The sequence below is a fragment of the Cuculus canorus genome, chromosome 15 (genome assembly GCF_017976375.1).
Source record: "Cuculus canorus isolate bCucCan1 chromosome 15, bCucCan1.pri, whole genome shotgun sequence".
Classification (NCBI taxonomy): Eukaryota; Metazoa; Chordata; class Aves; order Cuculiformes; family Cuculidae; genus Cuculus; species Cuculus canorus.
In genome coordinates, this window is record NC_071415.1 from 8,383,444 (window position 1) to 8,401,910 (window position 18,467).

The following is an 18,467-nucleotide window of genomic DNA, read 5'->3' on the forward strand; positions in this document are numbered from 1 at the left end:
GGTTAGAAAAATTAACTGTGAGAATTAAAAAAACCAAACTCTTTGCCTACCTCATTTGGCAACAAGAGGGGCTTGTTGTTCTCATCGCCAAAGAACGGGGAGTGGTACAACTGCAAAAACACAAAGCTAAGGGAGAGAGGGGAAAAGAAGTCCTGTTACCATAAAAATTAAGTCCTTATTGACCTGCTGTATGTAAGAACGTTACGTACAGAAATAAAAGAGGAGCAATTAATTGCTAAGAGGGTATTACTCATCCTTCAGAGACACTTTAGGTGCCTGGACTGCCTGCAGTTTGTAATGAACCCCTGTCACAGAACAAACAGCTGTCACACATCACAGCCGCACAACACCCCCCTCAAAAGCCAATCTTTACTCAGAAGAGGAGGAATGTTCTCTGGCCTCAGAGCCAGGGGACCACTTTACTTGCCCTCAATAAAATGAAGACAGTCTCACAGAGCAGTTTTGGGCAATACCTAAAGTTCCAGAAGCAGCTATTACGGCCCCTTCTCTTCCTCTCAGTGTTTTTGCACATTATGTTTCTTGAACTGCAGGACCAGTAATTCACCCTGTTCGCAGCAATATGAACTCGAGGTGGCCTGCGCTCATCCATATGTGTATTTGCACCCTAAACTGGGGCAGATTAACAACAGAGAATCATAGAATTGTTTGGTTGGAAAAGACCTTTGAGATCACCGAGTCCAACCAGACCTGTCCATGACTAAGCCATCTCTGAGCACCTCATGTGCCCCTCCAGAGATGGGGACTCCACCACTCTCCGGGCAGCCTCTGCCAGTGCCTGAGAATCCTTTTGGTGAAGAAAGTTTTCCTGATGTCCAATCTGAACCTGCTCTGGAGCAACCTGAGGCCAGGTTTCCTCTCATCCGATCTCTTGCTGCTTGGGAGCAGAGCCCAGCACTCACCTCACCACAACCTCCTTTCCGGGAGCTGCAGACAGCGATGAGGTCTCCCCTCTCAGCCTCATTTTCTCCAGGCTAAAAAACCCCCAAGTCCCTCAGCCACCTCTCATAACCCTTGTTCTCCAGCCCCCTTCTCCCTCTCCATTTCCTTCTCTGGACACACTCCAGCCCCTCAATGTCCATCTTAGAGTGAGGGGCCCAAAACTGAGCACAGTATTCAAGGTGCGACCTCACCAACATGCTGAAACTATTTACCTGTTCTTTGACCGTTTAAGAGACCCGTTTCCTAAATCACAAAGTTAACTTGGCAGCAATGGGTTCAACACTACTGCATTAGGTCCTGAAAACATGTAGCAAATCTTTCTTTCTAATCAGATTCTGTTCCTTAGATCCCACAAACCCACCAGACTGCTTTGAACAAACCCAGCCACAGCTCCAGCAATTCTGAACTCACCATTTCCAGTGTCAGATAAGCCCCACCACCCACCTCGGGTTTATTCCAGGTACTTTCTCAGCATTGGAGGCTGCTGTTCTGCTCTTGAAGGCATCTCTCTCGATCCTTTTTTCTCTCCTGGATGGGGCTGAGTCAGAGATGGTGTATCCTCGTGGCCGGTGCCCAGAGGGGGAGCGAGGTGAGGTGACGGGACCGGTGCCATCCAACCCGCCTGATGACAGTGCCCTGGAGTCCTCGCCCTTGCCCAGCCAACTGCCCACTCCTTCCCCTTCCAGGTTCCCAGACTGGGATTTTGATTTCACTTCTGTGCTCAGCCTCCTTGTTACCTCTCTGCCATTGGCATCTTTGAGGACCTCTTGCAGTGTCTGTAGCTCAGGGGAAGAACTTGACTTGCTGAGCGGCTGGGATGGTTGGAAGGAAAGCTCCTCCAGCGTTCGGCCGTCCTCTGATGGCAAGACTCTCCCGATGGGAATTCCACCTTCCACCAGGTCTTCTGACTTCAGAGATTTTTCATCTTGGCTGGAGGTTGAGGAGGACTTCAAGAGGGAGAAGCAAAGGTGAACAGTTTTCCTGACATGCAAAACAAAAGCTGACGACAGTAACGCTTGAGGCACCCTGACACTTCCAGGGAAAGATGAGCAGAAAGGTGCCAAGTACAAAGCAACGCGAATCAAGGAGCAGCCTAAAGCAGGTGTTTACTGCTGCTGCTCTGCATGCAGTCCCTCTCCAACCACCCCAACCCTCTGTCATGACTACACGTGCACTTTCGAATGATTAGCAGGTTCTTTCAGAAGGCGCCTCCAGGGACCCACCTGAGCCCAGAAAATCCTCCCGTGTGTTTAAACACGGGCTCATCACACAAGACAGAACCGGATAACCTCTTTCTTCTTACCCTGCTGTAAGACTCCTGGGGTTTCCCAAACCTCTCCTCACTCAGGAGTGGTTCAGAACACGAAGTCTCAACATCCTCGCTCTCCGGAGACTCCACTGGGGACTCAGTCTCCTTCAGCTCCATCTCCACAGGGCTGCCTTCCTCCAGCACCACGGCTGATTCTACCGAGACACAAGGCAGGAGAACTGAAGTCTTGTAGAGAGGCTCAGACCGGCAGGCCCCCCATCCTCTCCTCTGAAGTACCAGCCTTTTCCCTACGGGATCTCAATGGAAGGCCATAGCGAATGAGTGCTTGGGTGCTTTGGTTTCTCGCCATGTCAGACTTGCTCCTGGCTCCCCTTTTGCACAGAATAACTGATTGCCTTAACCTCGCAGCAAAGGGCTGCGTCTGCTTTGGTCACAATAAGTTTGTTTCCAATTGCTGTTGATGGACGAGCAGGGGACAGAATGAGGAGATGGGACCTTGTACATCAGTGCTGAGTTATCAGGACAGACAGGGACTACAGAGATGTGAGGAAGTACAAGATTAGCATTAAAAGTTCATCATCATCCAGGCGATGAAGACATTGGCTCTATGCACGTGTGCAACACAGTATGTTTTTGTTGTGCTGGAACGCAACGCTCCTGTGCCGTGAAGTGGCCTAGAGGGAGATGGGGAATTTTCCTAGGAGCCACTTCCTTGCAGCTTGGCAGTTTTCCTAGTATGTCTCAGGAGAAGCAAACCAGCTCAGCCCTAGACATATGGGAGGACAAGAGAGCAAGAGTAACGCATGCGCTGTGGCAATACTGGGAAACCTGCGTGTGGCATAGGATCAGGCAAATGGTTCAGGAAACCACACTGACAAGAAAGCTCCTTGGAAGCCCTGCCTGTGGTGGAGGAGGTGGCTGGGGCAGCTTTTAACCTTGTCTCTACTTCAGTGACCCTGACACAGGGCTGACTTTGACCAAAGGCTCCTCCCGGCCTTGCTTTTTTGTCCTGAGGAAAAGGCTGGAGAACAGGAGGCTTCCCATTATGCACACAAGGGACTGGAAGACCAATCTGAAAGGCCAAGATTTGTTTTCCAAAGTAAAATGAAATAAAATAAAAAATTAGCACACACACGAAAATAAAGAAAATCAGCAAAATTTAAAAAGGAAAAAAAAAAGTCACTAAAGCAGCTTTTCCTGGATTGATTTCAGCTCGCAGGACCAAAGTTATTTCAAAGAAGCAATTAAGAGTTAGCATTGCACACACACCTTCTAAATAAAAATAACGCAACAAAACCCCCAAACACGTGCTGATCTGGTTAGCTGTCCAAGCCAGAACACACCTGCACGTACCCAGCATTTCCAAGCTGCCCCACCTCCTGCAAGCCTGCTGGTGCTCTGAAACAACGCCAGCCCTCACTAATTGCTCATTAGGTGGGAACAGAATAATACGAGCAGAGAGAAGTACAGAGAAATGCTTCACTGCAACATCTGTGTGTCGCTACAAGAGACCGGTGTCAACAACCACCAGTGGCTCAGGACAGCCCACTGCTTTGCAGAGAACGTTCCAGGCAAGGAACAAAGGCAGAAAAATGTTTCAACCCTCTAATTAAAACCACAAAGCATTGCAGATTATCAAAGCAACGCAGGTGTGCTCAAAAAGTAGGCAATTTGACCTCCACTTCATATTACAAAGCCAATTTACTTAAGCAAAGGAAGATTTCACAGCACTGTGGAGCTTCCAAAAAGCTAGAATTTTGCAGGTTTTTGCCCGAAATATATTTCTTCTTTTTATTTAAAATACTTTTAGCCAGCATCCGCTGTCATGTCAAACTATATATATATAAAAATCAGCTCATTTTATCTGTTCAATTCTACCCGATCCCCACGGGCTGAGTAGCATGGACTGCATTTCAGGGAGCTTGTCCTGCTGCACACTACGTTCTTCTCTGAACCTCTGAGGTTTTATATTTAGCAGAACACAAAGCCAATTGTAAAATGAAGCTGAAAATGAAGAACTCAATTAATCACGCCACTCAGATGTTTTGACAGGTCCTTTAACACTGCCTCAGACTCCCAACCCACCCCAGCTACACCAAAAACTGCTTTCAGAAATCATCTGCGCTTGCAAATGTTGGATCTGGCTTGGACTTCTTCATGCTAGTCAAGATCCCATTTGTTGAGAGTAATGAGACTGGGTACAGACAGGAGACATGGAAAGGGAAAATGGAGTATGAGGGGTACATTTTCTATGAATCAGAGGTGTTCTTCTATGGCAATACTGTTTTTTTTTTTTTTCCTTAAAGATATATAAATATACCTGCCCAGGATATGCTCCTGTGCAACTTCCCTTGACAACTGGACTGGTACATGGAAGAGAAAGAGGCCACTGCAAAGGGAAACCAAGTGAGCAGCTACATCAAAAGGAAGGAGAGACTATGAAAACAAAAAAAAAATTAAAAAGCACAGAGTTTAAAATGTAACCAAGAGCCTATTTTAAAATAAATGAATAAATAAATGAAACCAAAGGAAAGAACAAGCTGGGATAAGCTCACTGGGTGCCAAAGGGATTCTTTAAGGGTACAAGGTCTCAACATGGATAAGGAGGCATAAAAACATTCAAACAACGCAGACTCGAGCCACTCTCTTGGAAGAACACAGTGTTGGGAGTTTTAGGAATATTAGAATATTCCTTAGTGATATCCTGGCACACACAGGAAACCATCTGAGCTGTTCCTGAGCAGCACATTTCTGGCAAAAGAGCACTCACAAGAGAGCCTGAAGAGTACAAACAAAGTGGCTATAGTTCCAACCTCCAAAGAGGAAGAACGTGTATGTGTCAGTCTGACAGCAAAATGCCTTCAAAACACCCTAAACACCAGCTCTGGCGAAGTCGGCTGGGGAAGCTGTGCTAACCAGAATGATCTTTGCAGACTGCCACAGCAGTGGCACTCAGGTGCTTCTTCTGACTGATCAGTTACCACCTGCACCCCACAAATTCACAGGAGTCATAAAAGTGCTCAGGGATAAGAATTTACCATTTTTTAAAAGGTGATAATTTGATTTTGACTCCGATTCTGTGTTTACACATTCTGAAATCCTAAAAATCACCTCCTGCCCTCTTTAAAATAACCCTGAAAAGTCACAGTTTTACCAGATTTGAGCAATCTGGACCATTAACACCCCCAGAAAAGCCTCATCTCGTTTTGCTGCTGTTAACTGCTGTTACACTGCCGAGTTTCCATAGTGCTAACAGTGCCAAAAGCTCAGGGTCAGATGATGCCGAGAGCTCTGAGCGGGGATTGTATGAAGCTTTAAGAATTTCAGCTGGCATCCACAGCTCTGTCAGAAGGCAACTAGCACTGAAGGAAACGCAGTGAGAAGCCCTGGCTGCTGTGTTAAAACAAAGCCATCACAAGAAACTCAGGTGATGCAGCTGCTCCAGTTTAAAGGCTAAGCAGAATTTTAAAGAGATTTATTAATCTGCAGCCAATGGGATTTTCACTCGGTTATCTCACACTGTTACACACAGCGGCAACTGATTGAGGTTTGTAAGAGGCCACTCTCCAGGAACCCAGTGCTCTCAGTGCTCAACACAAACTCCCAAACTGAGGACAAATGGAAATGGAAACGCTGCATGGGAAGATCCATCCACACGTGGGATGCCCAGATCAGCCCCAAACAAGTGGAAGAGGGAAAAGATCCACAACTCTGTTAATTTGCACTTGGGAAAGGCAGCACAAAACACACTGCTCCTCCAAGGAAGCTCCATTTCTCCGCTCTTTCTTTACTCCAAGAAAGAGAAGTACTTTTCTGATAGAACATCAGAAGCAAGGAGGAAGGGAATCTCACTAGGGACTGAATTCCCTTTCTCATTGCTGTTATTCTTCACGCTAGCAGCTTCACTGTTCTAGAAGACCTGCAGTAACTCCAAGACTCTCAAAGGCTAGGGACAGCTATGCTGGGCACGCTACGGGTCTGGCATCTCTCACCTGTGTTGGAACGCTGGAGGAGCGATGGTTTGGCTGTCCCAGTGGCCAAGCTGGAAGAGGGGACAGAGAGGGATTTATATAGAGCCGTTTCTCGGTGTTCTTTGAAACGCTCTGCAGCCATGAGCGCGTTGGAGAGCTCTTGCAGGGGCATGTTGTTGATATCAGAGGAGAACGGGCTGAGCGGGTTCTCCAGACTCATCAGCCAGCTTGTGTTACCTGGTAGAAGAAAAGCAGGGAAGAGCAGTAAGTACTCCCAATTTCAGAAAGCTTACATTGAAAAAAGTACAACCTGCTTTGGATTTTGAAAGTAAAAATGAAAACGGGCCAAGTTCTTGGTTCTCCTGGGAGAAGCACTAGGTTAATGTTCTCTTCAGAAGTATTCTGCACTTCACCTCAGGCTATTCAAAAACCATCTCTGGTAATTCATTACAAGAGTAGATTCCCAAAAGGCATCCAAAACACTCAGGTATCTTAATTAATGTTTAATTAAGTTATTTTCTCATGAAAAAGACCTCAACTGAAATGGGCAATTCCCTGTTAATGGTAACACATCTGTAACCAAGAGTTTTGACCCTGAACATGTCATTGCTCCTGCCTTAACGCAGACACAACTGGGAGCTGCTCTAAGTCTTATCCATCTCGAGTCCTGCATGAGAAGCTAAAACACAGCACGGATGGATTTGCAAGAACGACCAAGGAGCAGAAACACAAAGTAGGGTTGATATTATCTGTATTATATTTCTCTAACAGTTACTTTATAACCAAATTTAAGCTCTTGCTTCAATCTTTTCACAAGTCTTTTGTAGATTTAAACTACTAAAGAGTGATTTCAAAGAACCAAGTATCAGATGTATTAGTTTTGAGAGGCAGTAAGCAATAATGGTATCTATTTGCAACTAAATATGGATTTTTCTTCTTCACCTAGGCTCTGGTTTCTTAGCAAGCCCAGAGAGCTCACTCCACACTGAAGTACAGATACCTGTGGGTCTGCGCACGAGGATTTCAGCCCATCCCTGGGTCAGCAGAGGCACGTATGCAGCTAAGTTGGCTTTTTCTTTCTGCAGAGGCGTCTGTGGAGCAGAATTAGTCTTCTCTGATCGAGATGCAGGAGCAGGAGGACTCTGTGTCCCTTGGGAAGCTGAGCTACTGGGAAAGTGGGAGGCTGAACTGTCTAAGGCACCAACACGCAAGGCATGACCACCTGGCAAAACAGACACAAAAGGGAGAGCCCTGCTTAGCTTGCACAAAATGTATCTCAGAAGCAGTAAATCCTTAACTCCTCTCGCAGCTGTGCTCGCAGTATTGGAAACCTAAGAGTCCATTAGCTTCCAAGTGTTTCTTATAAACCATGTGTTTAAACAAACACAGGTTATACTCACTATAAGTGCTCAACACTTAACCCATCCCCAAAGCTCTCCTGCAAGGAGAGCCAAGCAGGAACAGCACCACCACTCCGGAGGCCACAGTGACTGCTCCCTACTTTGTATCAAACCCAGCCAGGTCCAGACTCCCAAATCACTGAGACATGGGTCTCTTCAGAAGGCACTTCGATACTTAAGTGTGTGACACAGACCCAGAAATGACAGTAGGACTCCAGGATAGGAATTTACCGGACATAGATCGGACTCTGTTACGAGAGCTTCTGCAAACCTGCTGCCCAGATTGAGATTCCAGTTTTGCTGGAGCTTCTTTAGTTTGTCTCACTTGCAAAACAGAGTCTGAGCTGTGGGGAAAAAAGAGATATTAACGATATTGAGAAAGGAATCAGTCATGATGGACAAATAAGAGATTCCTCTTCTGGTAAGTGGAAAATGTAAAGAGATGGTTTCAATGGATTTAATCTAAAAGAAGGGAGATTTAGATGAGATCTTGGGAAAAAATTCTTCACAATGAGGGTGGGAAGACCCTGACCCAGGTTGCCCAGAGCAGTGGTGGTTGCCCCATCCCTGGAGGTGTTCAAGGCCAGGCTGGATGGGGTTTGGAGCCACCTGATTCAGTGAGAGGCGTCCCTGCCCATGGCAGGGGGTTGGAACGGGATGGGCTTTGAGGTCCCTTCTAACTCAAACCATTCTACGATTCTGTGGACTAACAGTGGTTAAGTGACTCTGTTAGGTGGAAGTTTCTAGAAATGGGAGCAAAATTTACCTTGATTCTGTGCTGCCTTGGAGCTCTCCAGAGTCCAGGCCAAGCAGGGACCTTGTCCCTGTTCCAACACTTGTAGTGATGGTCACCAGCTTGTTACCAACCAGCCACGTCTTTGTCCTTCCTCCAGCCAACAGAAACTCACCCACAGGAGACCTAGAAACACAGCAGCGATGAGCACAGCTCCCAGGCACAGAGCAGGGAGCCACATAGCTTATTTCTTGTATTTGCATAGCAGGTACTGCCTGCTTTCCCGTTCCCAAACCATTCTGTGATCTCCTCCTGCACAGCTGAAGGCCGAGGCAAAGGCTTGTGCGTTCCAATGGACTTCCTTCCTCTAACCTCATATTTAGCCAGGCCAAATTTTATCTGCAAGGAATGGCATCAGATCCCAGGCCTGCTGACACCTCAATTTTCCACCAATGAAGTGAAATAGGAACCTCAAACACACACCCCTCTCCCATGGTCACCAGCTGACCCTTACCTTTTAGGCACTGCAGTGAAGTTGGAGAAGACGTATCGAGCCATCATGTCCAGACAGGTCTCAGTGAGTTCCAGGTGGAGGTTTTTTAAGTTGTCATCAGCCTGAGCCATTGAATTCTCATCTGCAGAGCCCAGGCTGGAACTGGTGATGGATGTTTGTATCCGGCTAGAAAAGAACATTTCCAACTGACAGATCACATCGTGAAATGCTCAGCCCAGACACCCGAAAGAGAGGGGGATGCAGAACAACCTGCGATACATGCACGTGCCAGATCAGAGAGGCGGCCAGACACCACACCCAGGACAATGTATTTTTGGATCAGCCCCATGCTGCACTCCATAGACTGTTGCTGCAGAAAGCGTATTTTATCTGGAGAGGCTGGGAAACATCAAAATGTCCACTAGCCGACAGGCCAGGCCAGCGCTCTCTGATGTTGGATGGCCCATGGGCAACTGCACCAAGCAAATATTGAGAGGCACCACCACGCTCTGAGCCCGCTCATCTGTCGGGAGGGCAAGCGTCCCACAACCTGCACCGATTCCCAGGCAACGTGTTGCCCATGAGCCAGAAATCTTGGCATTCCAGGCTTAACTTTAGAACCCTGTGGTTTGCTGTTTTCTCTGTTGCATCCCTTCATTTTTCTGCTCAAAATCAATAGCTCTGCACAGCCTGATTTAACTTGAAACAGAAAAAAATTGCACTCTGAACAGGGAATTGGCACAAGAATAAAGAGCAACTCTGCCTTCAAATCAGCCAAGCCAGCAATGTAGTTCAAAACAACTGCAATATTTAGATAGCAATATTTTATATAGACGAGTACTTATGCCAGCATAACACAAAGCTGAGGTACTGCCAAAGTTTTATGGCGTGGCAACTTCGTTGGCATCATCAAGGATAATTATCTGCACTTTTAGTTGCTATCATTTACATCTAGATACAAGAGAAAGAAATCACCTAAGAGGTTAGTGCGGATACTGGAGAATGAAATGCCAAAGTTGTATTCACAGTTCAGTCATTCAATGTCTTTGGCCAAATACCAATTGTTACTGTCAAAAACAAGCTCATGGGAAATAACTTTTGACGGCAATCCCTCCCGAGAGAGGTACACACCTTCAGACTTAAAACCACCACCTCACAGACAGCAGCTTCACACCAAAGGGGAGTAATGCACAAATATGTTTTAAAGATTTGCATAAATTGTTTCATCTTTTCAGTCAGCAAATCAACATCTGCGATCAAAACTTGTTTTCTTTAGTGGTGCAAACACGAGCCTCATACAGGCTGAGTATTCATTTCACTGCTCTACAAAAAGGAAATTTAGGTTTTCACAGCACTGCACTTCAGACCAGAATACTTGGTCTGCTCCCTTTCCGTCAAAGGACAATTCCCAAGCTGCAGCCAGACAACTACTCCTCACAATTTAGGAGGAGGGCCTGAAGTCTGTGGAGTATCAAAGCCTCTCCTGGGGCAAGGCACTGCTTATAGGCTGAGGTTTGCATAGAATCATGGAATTGTTTGGGTTGGAAGGGACCTTAAAGCCCATCCAGTTCCACTCCCTGCCATGCTCAGGGACATCTCCCACTGGATCAGGGGGCTTAAAGCCCCATCCAACCTGGCTTTGAACACCTCCAGGGATGGGGCACCCATGATTTCTCTGGACAACCTGTTCCAGTTTTACTGAGTTTGAACCAGGACACGCACAGAATGCAACCTTTTTCCTTCGTTTTTGCATGAGTTTTGTTCATTTGTTTGCTCCCCTTTCACCATCTTCACTTTGCAAACAGAAATTGTTGTTGCTAAAGCACCAGAGAACAGGGCAAAGTGACCGCACACAGCGCAGGGTGAGATGGGACAACCCAACAGCCAGTGTTGGGACCATGGGATGTCCATGATGCTTTCCCAAACCCCTTGACTGTGGCTAAGGCCAGGTTTTCATTGCGTAACAGAGTCATGCAAGCATCCCGCATGCAAATCCCCCCTGCTTCCACCCACCCTCGCAGTAAAATTTCCAAGTGCCGAGTTGCTCTTGGATTCTCCCCATTTAAAGTGCCTCTACCTGCGGACCACATGTTCAGACACACTGATGCTGCGGGATCGGAAGGCATCAACTGCAGAGGGTTCTTTCAGCTCTTTCACTGGAGGAGAGTTATTCAAGCCTTGCTTTGCATTTTTGGCTAGTCTTAAACTACTGGGTGGAGAAGCACCAAGCCCCAAAAGAGGTCACAGGAAGGGAGGAAATCATTGTAGGGATGTAGGTTGAAAAGTCACAGGTCACAGGGTCAATATTGGGGGATCCCGGAGGGTGATGGAAAATAAAACAAATGCCAAAAAAAAAGGAAAACAAAAATTAAAAGGTACAAACAAGCAGAGCTAAAAGCATTAAAAAGACAAACCACATTTTGAAAACAAGATTTTAAATGCGCTCCAAACCAAATGAAATTAGTACAAGCTGAAACAAAAAACTGATTGGAATGAGAGTTGGAATACCGCGCTGTTCAACAAAGGCGAGAGCACCTCAATGCTGATCTGGCACAAATTCCTCAAGCCCGAGAAGCTTCGTGCAGCCCCACCACCTCCTGCGCTGCCCCAACTCTCTGCTTCAGCACAAAACCTGGCTGCTTTCACAGACCAGACCCTAAAATGCTTTGCCAGTCCAGGCAGTAGTGTCCTTTTCCAAGGGACACAGGACTACTTCAGCCTCTGTGGGGCTTGCACACACCTAAGCTTCTACCCTGAACCCCCAAACCACCCAAGAGGTGTCCTTAGCTCCACTCCAGACACTACGGGAGACTCAACCTGTCTGAACGAGGCTGATCTGCCTCACACTGCCCATGCAGAAGGCAGGGAAACAAAAGCCCTCCTGGCTGTTGCTGACTATGCGATGCTGTGCTGTCAAACAAGCTCTTATTTCAGGCAGTTCAAGGTAACCTGCTCAACTTTCAGCTGGAACAGAAAGGGAACTCAGCCTCTCACTGTCGGGTGCCAACCACATGTGGGAGATGACAGCAATTAGTATCTAAGAGGCACTTTAATTAGTCACAGCTGAGATGCACGCCTGGCTCAGCACTAATTTGGACATAAACAGTTGGTCCAGCAGTTTCCATCCCCATATACAAAATGCATATACTAATTTAACCCTTCTAGCACTTTCTAAACGTGATTTACTTGCTAACCTTCTTTCAGTGAATTATTACATTTCAGATCACCACCTGGAGGGATCAGAATTGATTTGTCCTTCTCCAGCAGCCTCTGGCAGATAATTTATGGCCACAACTGGAGCTGTGACTGCAGAGAACACAGGCCGTACTCTGAGATAATCCTCTGCACTAACCCATCATGCCATTCAGCAACCTTAGGAACCACTGGGATCCTTATCTCTTCGAAGAGCCAGCACCTCACCTAGGGCATAGAAATGCTGCTTCTTTGGGCTTATGGAGTGAAAACCAACACAGAAGCTTCTCAAGCAAGGAAACATGTCTGCTCGAAGCTATTTTCTCTCTCAGTTGGCCAGAACTCAAGCTCAGACACACTCAGATGCTGTGGCATTCTGCCATTGCGGTGTCTGGGGTTGCTGCCTGAGTACAGCCCGCACTCCTTAGTGGAGATTGCAGTGGAAAGCGATCCAGCACCATTAGCAGAAGCCTTTAGGTACAGTGGTATTCCAACCTGGTAGGATTTAACAGGTTTTGGGGGAAAAAAAAAGATTAGTTGAAATTCTAAATTGAGAGACAAGTATCAAAAGGCTTCTCTTCCAAGTTTCTGAATGAAAGAGGAGGAGATGGGAGAGATGAAATACAACACAGGGTTTACAGCTATAGCATCAGTGCAGGGGTGGTGTTTCTTCATTGCAATGCACTCGCTGAGCCTTGCAGTTAAAGTAGAGGCACTTTCCCCCGGTGTTCAAATGCCACTGTGTGCTTACTGCACATCCACACTGAAGCAAGTTAAGTGAACCAATTTAGGCAAGCCCTGCAGGTAAAAGGACGACAGAAAAGCCCTGCGGAAGCCCTCCAAGGGATGTTTTCCTATCCTGGCAAAAAGTTACTTAGAGATACTGCTGGCAAAATACATTCTGACTTCTGAAGATATGAGGCTTTGCTTAAAGATGATGTAATGGCTTTGGGATTCACAAAAGAATACAGCTGCACAGAAGGCAGCTGACTGGCACCCAGTGCGATGACCTGGCAGACAATGCCATGGAAAACCACAGCATTGCCTCTCTGGGTTTACAGGGGTTTCTAATCACAACAATTTATCTGGCAATCACTTAAATAGTTGTTACAGACCAATTATAGAATCACTAGGTTGGAAAAGACCTTTGAGATCATCGAGTCCAACCATACCTGCCTACTACTAAACCATATCCCTGAGCACTTTGTCTACCCATCTTTTAAACACCTCCAGGGATGGTGACTCCACCACCAAAGAAGTTAATACTCATGAATATGAACATGGTACTCTGTTACTTCTGGTCTTACCCTTCTTTATCACTTCTGGTAGCGCTGCACTGACATTAACCTGAGAGAATTCTTGATTTTCCAAACCTGGTAACACAAAGCCCCCCAACTCACTGCAAAGGCTTACAGAACAGCCAGGGAGGGCCTCGTGTATACAACCAGGTTTGATTCCAGCTTCTTACCAGCCCAAGTTTGCCTTTCACCAATTCCCTGACCTAAAAAGGTTTACTTTGCTTGCTTAAATGCACTGTCAGATTTTGGATAACCAGACCCAGCGTCCTTCAGGAAAACACAGATGAGAAGGTGAGCGCTAGAACAGGGAACACTGCTGAAATCAAACAGAATTTACCTTTTTGGCCTCTCATTCAGGCTTGTGCTGCGAGCCCTGAAACTGTCCTTCTCGGGCGTGTCATCAAAGGAAAGGAGGACATTCGAGCGCAAACCCTGCCAATGGAGACACAGAGGGAACAGTCTGAACAACTCAACGATTGGGATGTGAGGCCTGTGGGGCAGGGAGGACTGGGGGCTGCTGGGGGTGAGGATGGGGACTTGAGGGGTGTGGGGGTGGAGGTAAGGATGTGACGGCTATGGGGGTTTGAGGACTGTGGGGCAGAAGGAGGGCACTTTTATGGTGATGGCAGGCATCTTGACACTACAGAGAATGCCACAATGCACTGGTTTGCACAGCGATAAATGAGAACATGTTCAATATACAATTCCACACTAGAAGAGTCAGTCCTTAGCCAACACACAAGCACTCACAGTCAGGTTTGAAAAAGGTACTGGCAAGAAAAGCAGAATTTTTCTAGCTTCAAACAAAACCTTTAAACTCCTTATACCAGGTTTTAAGTCATCATTTTTACTATGTACCATTTGATTCAGTAGCATCCATTACCTTTGTAATATAGGGGACAAAGTCCTTTCGGAAGGGAAGGCGACACCGGATGAACCACATTGCTATCACGTGATGGGCCAGGCAAACGATGTACTGGTTAAACCTAGAAGAGCAGAAAGATCTCCACATATTTAATGCTGCAGTACTGCCATTCCTGAACCAAACAGAAGGATTTTTCTATCTGAGAAACAGAACCGTTCCTGCACCTACTGTAAGGACAAGGAGAAAAACCTCAGCCTTCTGTTTAAGAAAAAATGATATTTTGTCCAAGACGAGCATGTCCTTTCTTCCGAAAAAGCTTGAAGATCCCAGAATGAGCAATATCCCACAAATAACCTCAACCCAAGCACTACAAAAACAAAAGGATACCTCACTCTCTTCATTTTATGGATGAGGAAGAAGCTCACTTGCTATGAACTTACTTGGAAGGGTTTGTGTATGGCAAGGAGATGGCGAAGACGCTGGCGTACTGCTCTGCTGCAAAGTTGCGGTAGAGGTGAGGCAGCCTTGCTAGAGCTGGAACAGGTCAAGAGGAAAACCAGCACAGGTGAGGTCTGAGCGCAAACTATCAGACACTAGAATTCAGTTTAATTTGAATTGTTTTGTTTCTTTGAAATCATCAGCTGATATGGAATTTAACATCACAGGAAGGACAACTTACTTGAAAGAAATTCCAAGAGCGGAATTGCCATATTGGCTGTAGCGGAAATGTGGGTTAATTTGACTATTAGGACAGGAAGCGCCTTTATGATGATGTCGGGCATCTCAACACTACAGACGGAGAGCGCTACAACGCACTGGTTTGCACAGCGATAAATGAGCCCGTGTTCGAGGCAATACACTATTTCACGCTAGAAGAGTCAAAAAAAGACAAACCATAATACAAGGCAAGAGCAAACCTCTGGTGTCCCATCTCCTGGCTTCAATAAACATTTCATAAGGGCTCGCGAGGAATCACTGCTGTGAGGCCTCTACAATGCACGTGACTTCTTATCCAAACAGAACCAACACAGAACCCAGAACAATTCTAGGCCAAAATTTCAAGATGGGACTTTAATCAAGCAGACACTTTAGAAATCTTGAGCCCGCTGATCAGTGGGAGGTGTCTCTGCCCATGGCAGCAGTTGGAAGTGGGTAATCTTTAAGGTCCCTTCCTGCCCAAACCATTCTATGATTCTATGAAATAAAAATTTCAGTTTCTGATAAAACAGAATTTCAGCATTTATTGGGACCTTCCAGAAGTGAAGTCACTCACTGACCTCCAAGAGGGGACAGGTATGGGCAGAGAACAGTGAATCCAACTGACCAGACAGTTACTGCTGCACAAAGTACTTTTTCACTCTTAATCACCCTCCCACCGCCAAATGCAGCAGAAGTAGCTTTTTATAACCCAAAAGGGCAGCGTTACCTTGCCCTTCAGTCTCACAATCACCCAGCAGGAGATAATGCTCTGCTATACAGGCTCAGGCCCCGTCCCCGTATCCCCTCTTGCTTTCCCCATACCTGTTTAGCTTTGTCCAGGTAATTATGGTAAGATATCAATGCCGTCAGTACCGGGACTACAGCCAGATGCAGATCAGTACGAGAAAAACCTTCTGGAGTACCGTGGAGCCTGTCTGTAGTCTTCTTGTCTGTGAGCTGACATATCACACAGCAAGTTAGAACACCTCACGCTAAAAATATCCCTGATACGAAGTAAAAAAAACCAAAAAAAAACAAAAAAAACCCCAAAAAAACACCTGAACTCCCCACCCCAACCAACTCTCAGGCAAACTAAGGCTCTGGTAGGGAGCGTGGCATTACCATGTAGCTCAGCGCAGAGGCCAGGGAGTCGATGTTGCATGGAGAGGTTAAAAAAAGCACTTTATAGCGGAGGGATTCAGGTAATTTATTGAGGACCAACTTCAACACCTTCCAGTCTGTCTCCTGGAAAGAAAGAAAAGGTTAAGGGGGGAAATTTTGGCAGGATTTGAAAGTAAGAGCAATCAGATTCCAGACAACGTGCTATTTCCTAAGCACACGTATGTCTTGTTACGGTAGCTCCACAAAAAGAAGTGGCATTTGACTGACACAAGTTACCTCCTGTCTGTCATCCAGCTCTAGGTGCAATATCAGCACCACAATCTGCAAGACAACTCGCATCCAGACCTGTCAGAGCTCCAAAAGGCAGAGCCAGAATTCAATTTTCCCACCCACCAGCGCAAGTGAACTTCCAGAGCAAGACAAGCCCCCAGCTCATAACTATGTACAACATAAAACTAATGAACAAGTTATATCAACAGTTCATTGGCGACTGAAACAGTCATCACTTCTCAAAATGGATTTGTTGGGGTGAGTCCAGAGGAAGCCACGGAGATGATCCGAGGGCTGGAGCACCTCCCGTCCAAGGACAGGCTGAGAGAGTTGGGATTGTTCAGCCTGGAGAAGAAAAGGCTCCAGAGAGACCTCAGAGCAGCTTCCAGTACTGAAAGGGGCTCCAGGAAAGCTGGGAGGAGCTCTTGATCAGGGTGTGCAGGGACAGGTTTTGTGCTCTGCTCTGAAGCAGAATGAAACGAGAGCTTCGCTCAGGTTCTAAAGATCTGAACTGGTGCTCCCACTGGTGGCTGTAAAGATGCATGGTTCCACACAGATTCTACCCAAAAAGAATTTACATAGTGCTTTTCAGACACTCTGGCACAGCATTAGAAGAGCAACGAAGCTGGTGAAGGGGCTGGAGAACAAGTCTTATGAGGAGCGGCTGAGGGAACTGGGGCTGTTTAACCTAGAGAAGGCTGACAGGAGACCTTATCGTTGTCTACAACTGCCTGAAAGGAGGTTTTACAGAGGTGGGTGTTAGTCTCTTCTCCCAAGTGATGGGTGACTGGACAGGAGGAAATGGCCTCAAGGTGTGCCAGGGCTGGTTCAGATTGGACATCAGGAAAAACTTCTTCTCACGCGCTGGCAGAGGCTGCCCAGGGAGGTGGCTGAGTCCTCATCCCTGGAAGTATTTAAAAGCCAAGTAGATGAAGTGCTTAGGGATATGTCTTAATAGTTGACAGGAACAGTTGGACTTTATGATCTCAAATGTTTTTTTCCAACCTAGCGATTCTATGATTCTATGATAATTCTCTAGCCTGCTGGTTTAAGTTGGCATACTTCACACCAAGATGCCAATTACCACGAAGAGTGCACATACTTGCTTCAAACACTGGAGAAGGACACTGAAGACCATTGAGTACGGCAGATGCCCAATGCGAATGGCGGTGTTCTGGGAAGGCACACCGGGGCTTCCCAATGGCGGAGAGAGTGTACCTGCAGGCTTTTTCTCAGAAGGCCTCTTCTCTGCTTCTCTACAACATGGAGAAGGAAAAAAAATATGTCAGGTAAAATCAAGATTGGAACAGCCTGTTCATGTGACTAACAGCGCTACTATATTTGGCCCCCAGATTAACAACAATATAAATAGCATGTAGACAAAGGGAAATTGCTTTAAACTGGAAGGGGCAAGATTGAGATTAGATATTAGGAAGACATTCTTCATGATGAGGGTGGGGAGGCCCTGGCCCAGATTGCCCAGAGAAACCATGGCTGCCCCATCCCTGGAGGTGTTCAAGGCCAAGCTGGATGAGGCCTTGAGCAACACGATCCCACAGGAGGTATACCTGCCAATAGCAGGGGGTTGGAATGTCCCTTCCAACCTAAACCATTCTGTGATTCCATCATTCTGTGATTCAATTAAGAAGCACAGATTGCCCAGCAGACGGACAGCAGCGAGTCAGTTCGGTCAGGTCAAGTGGGTTTCTATCTGGGCCCCTAGGGGATTTAGACAGGTATCTTTTAGGGTGTAGTACACAAAGAACATTGGAGCCATCTATTGAATTAATAATAACCAGTTTTGCGCAAATCATTGAACCAGAAGGTCAAGGAAGGTCGGAGAAGATCAAGGAAGTTCAAGAAAAGGAGAAACCTACACAAAATCACACAGACAGTAAGGGCTGAACCTTACTGCTCCATCCTTGTTAGAAAGGCCAAGACGGTGGAGAGAGTCAGCTCGAAGCATCAGCAGGAAATCAAATACCTGTAATAGAGAAGACACCGGAATCACTCAGATTCCCAAGCCAGTGGAATGCTCTCCCACTTCCCCATGTGATATTTTTGCAAGAACACACTAAGGGATGTTTAACAGACACCGTGCTGGTTCTGTAGGAGACACCGCTTAGAATCATGGAATGGTTTTGGTTAGAAGGGACCTCAAAGCCCATCCAACCCGGCCTTGAACACCTCCAGG

The 18,467-nt window shown here is 46.5% G+C and overlaps 1 protein-coding gene across 7 annotated transcripts in view; it reads right to left on the minus strand.

Moving 5' to 3' along the window:
- TSC2 (TSC complex subunit 2) overlaps window positions 1-18,467 on the minus strand; it is a 35,733-nt gene that overhangs the window by 6,734 nt on the left and 10,532 nt on the right. For 2 of the 7 annotated variants that reach the window (XM_054080705.1, XM_054080703.1), the window contains exons 17-34: window positions 18,151-18,257; window positions 17,376-17,529; window positions 16,004-16,126; window positions 15,704-15,838; window positions 14,862-15,051; window positions 14,623-14,716; window positions 14,201-14,303; window positions 13,655-13,749; window positions 10,905-11,036; window positions 8,849-9,013; window positions 8,368-8,520; window positions 7,833-7,945; window positions 7,202-7,423; window positions 6,223-6,438; window positions 4,551-4,619; window positions 2,264-2,424; window positions 1,405-1,907; window positions 51-126 (exon numbers count right to left, since the gene is read on the minus strand). In XM_054080705.1, coding sequence (XP_053936680.1) covers window positions 51-126; window positions 1,405-1,907; window positions 2,264-2,424; window positions 4,551-4,619; window positions 6,223-6,438; window positions 7,202-7,423; window positions 7,833-7,945; window positions 8,368-8,520; window positions 8,849-9,013; window positions 10,905-11,036; window positions 13,655-13,749; window positions 14,201-14,303; window positions 14,623-14,716; window positions 14,862-15,051; window positions 15,704-15,838; window positions 16,004-16,126; window positions 17,376-17,529; window positions 18,151-18,257 — 2,811 coding nt within the window. The remainder of the gene's footprint in view (window positions 1-50; window positions 127-1,404; window positions 1,908-2,263; window positions 2,425-4,550; window positions 4,620-6,222; window positions 6,439-7,201; window positions 7,424-7,832; window positions 7,946-8,367; window positions 8,521-8,848; window positions 9,014-10,904; window positions 11,037-13,654; window positions 13,750-14,200; window positions 14,304-14,622; window positions 14,717-14,861; window positions 15,052-15,703; window positions 15,839-16,003; window positions 16,127-17,375; window positions 17,530-18,150; window positions 18,258-18,467) is intronic. The other 5 variants (XM_054080704.1, XM_054080708.1, XM_054080707.1 and 2 more) reach the window with 5 other exon arrangements.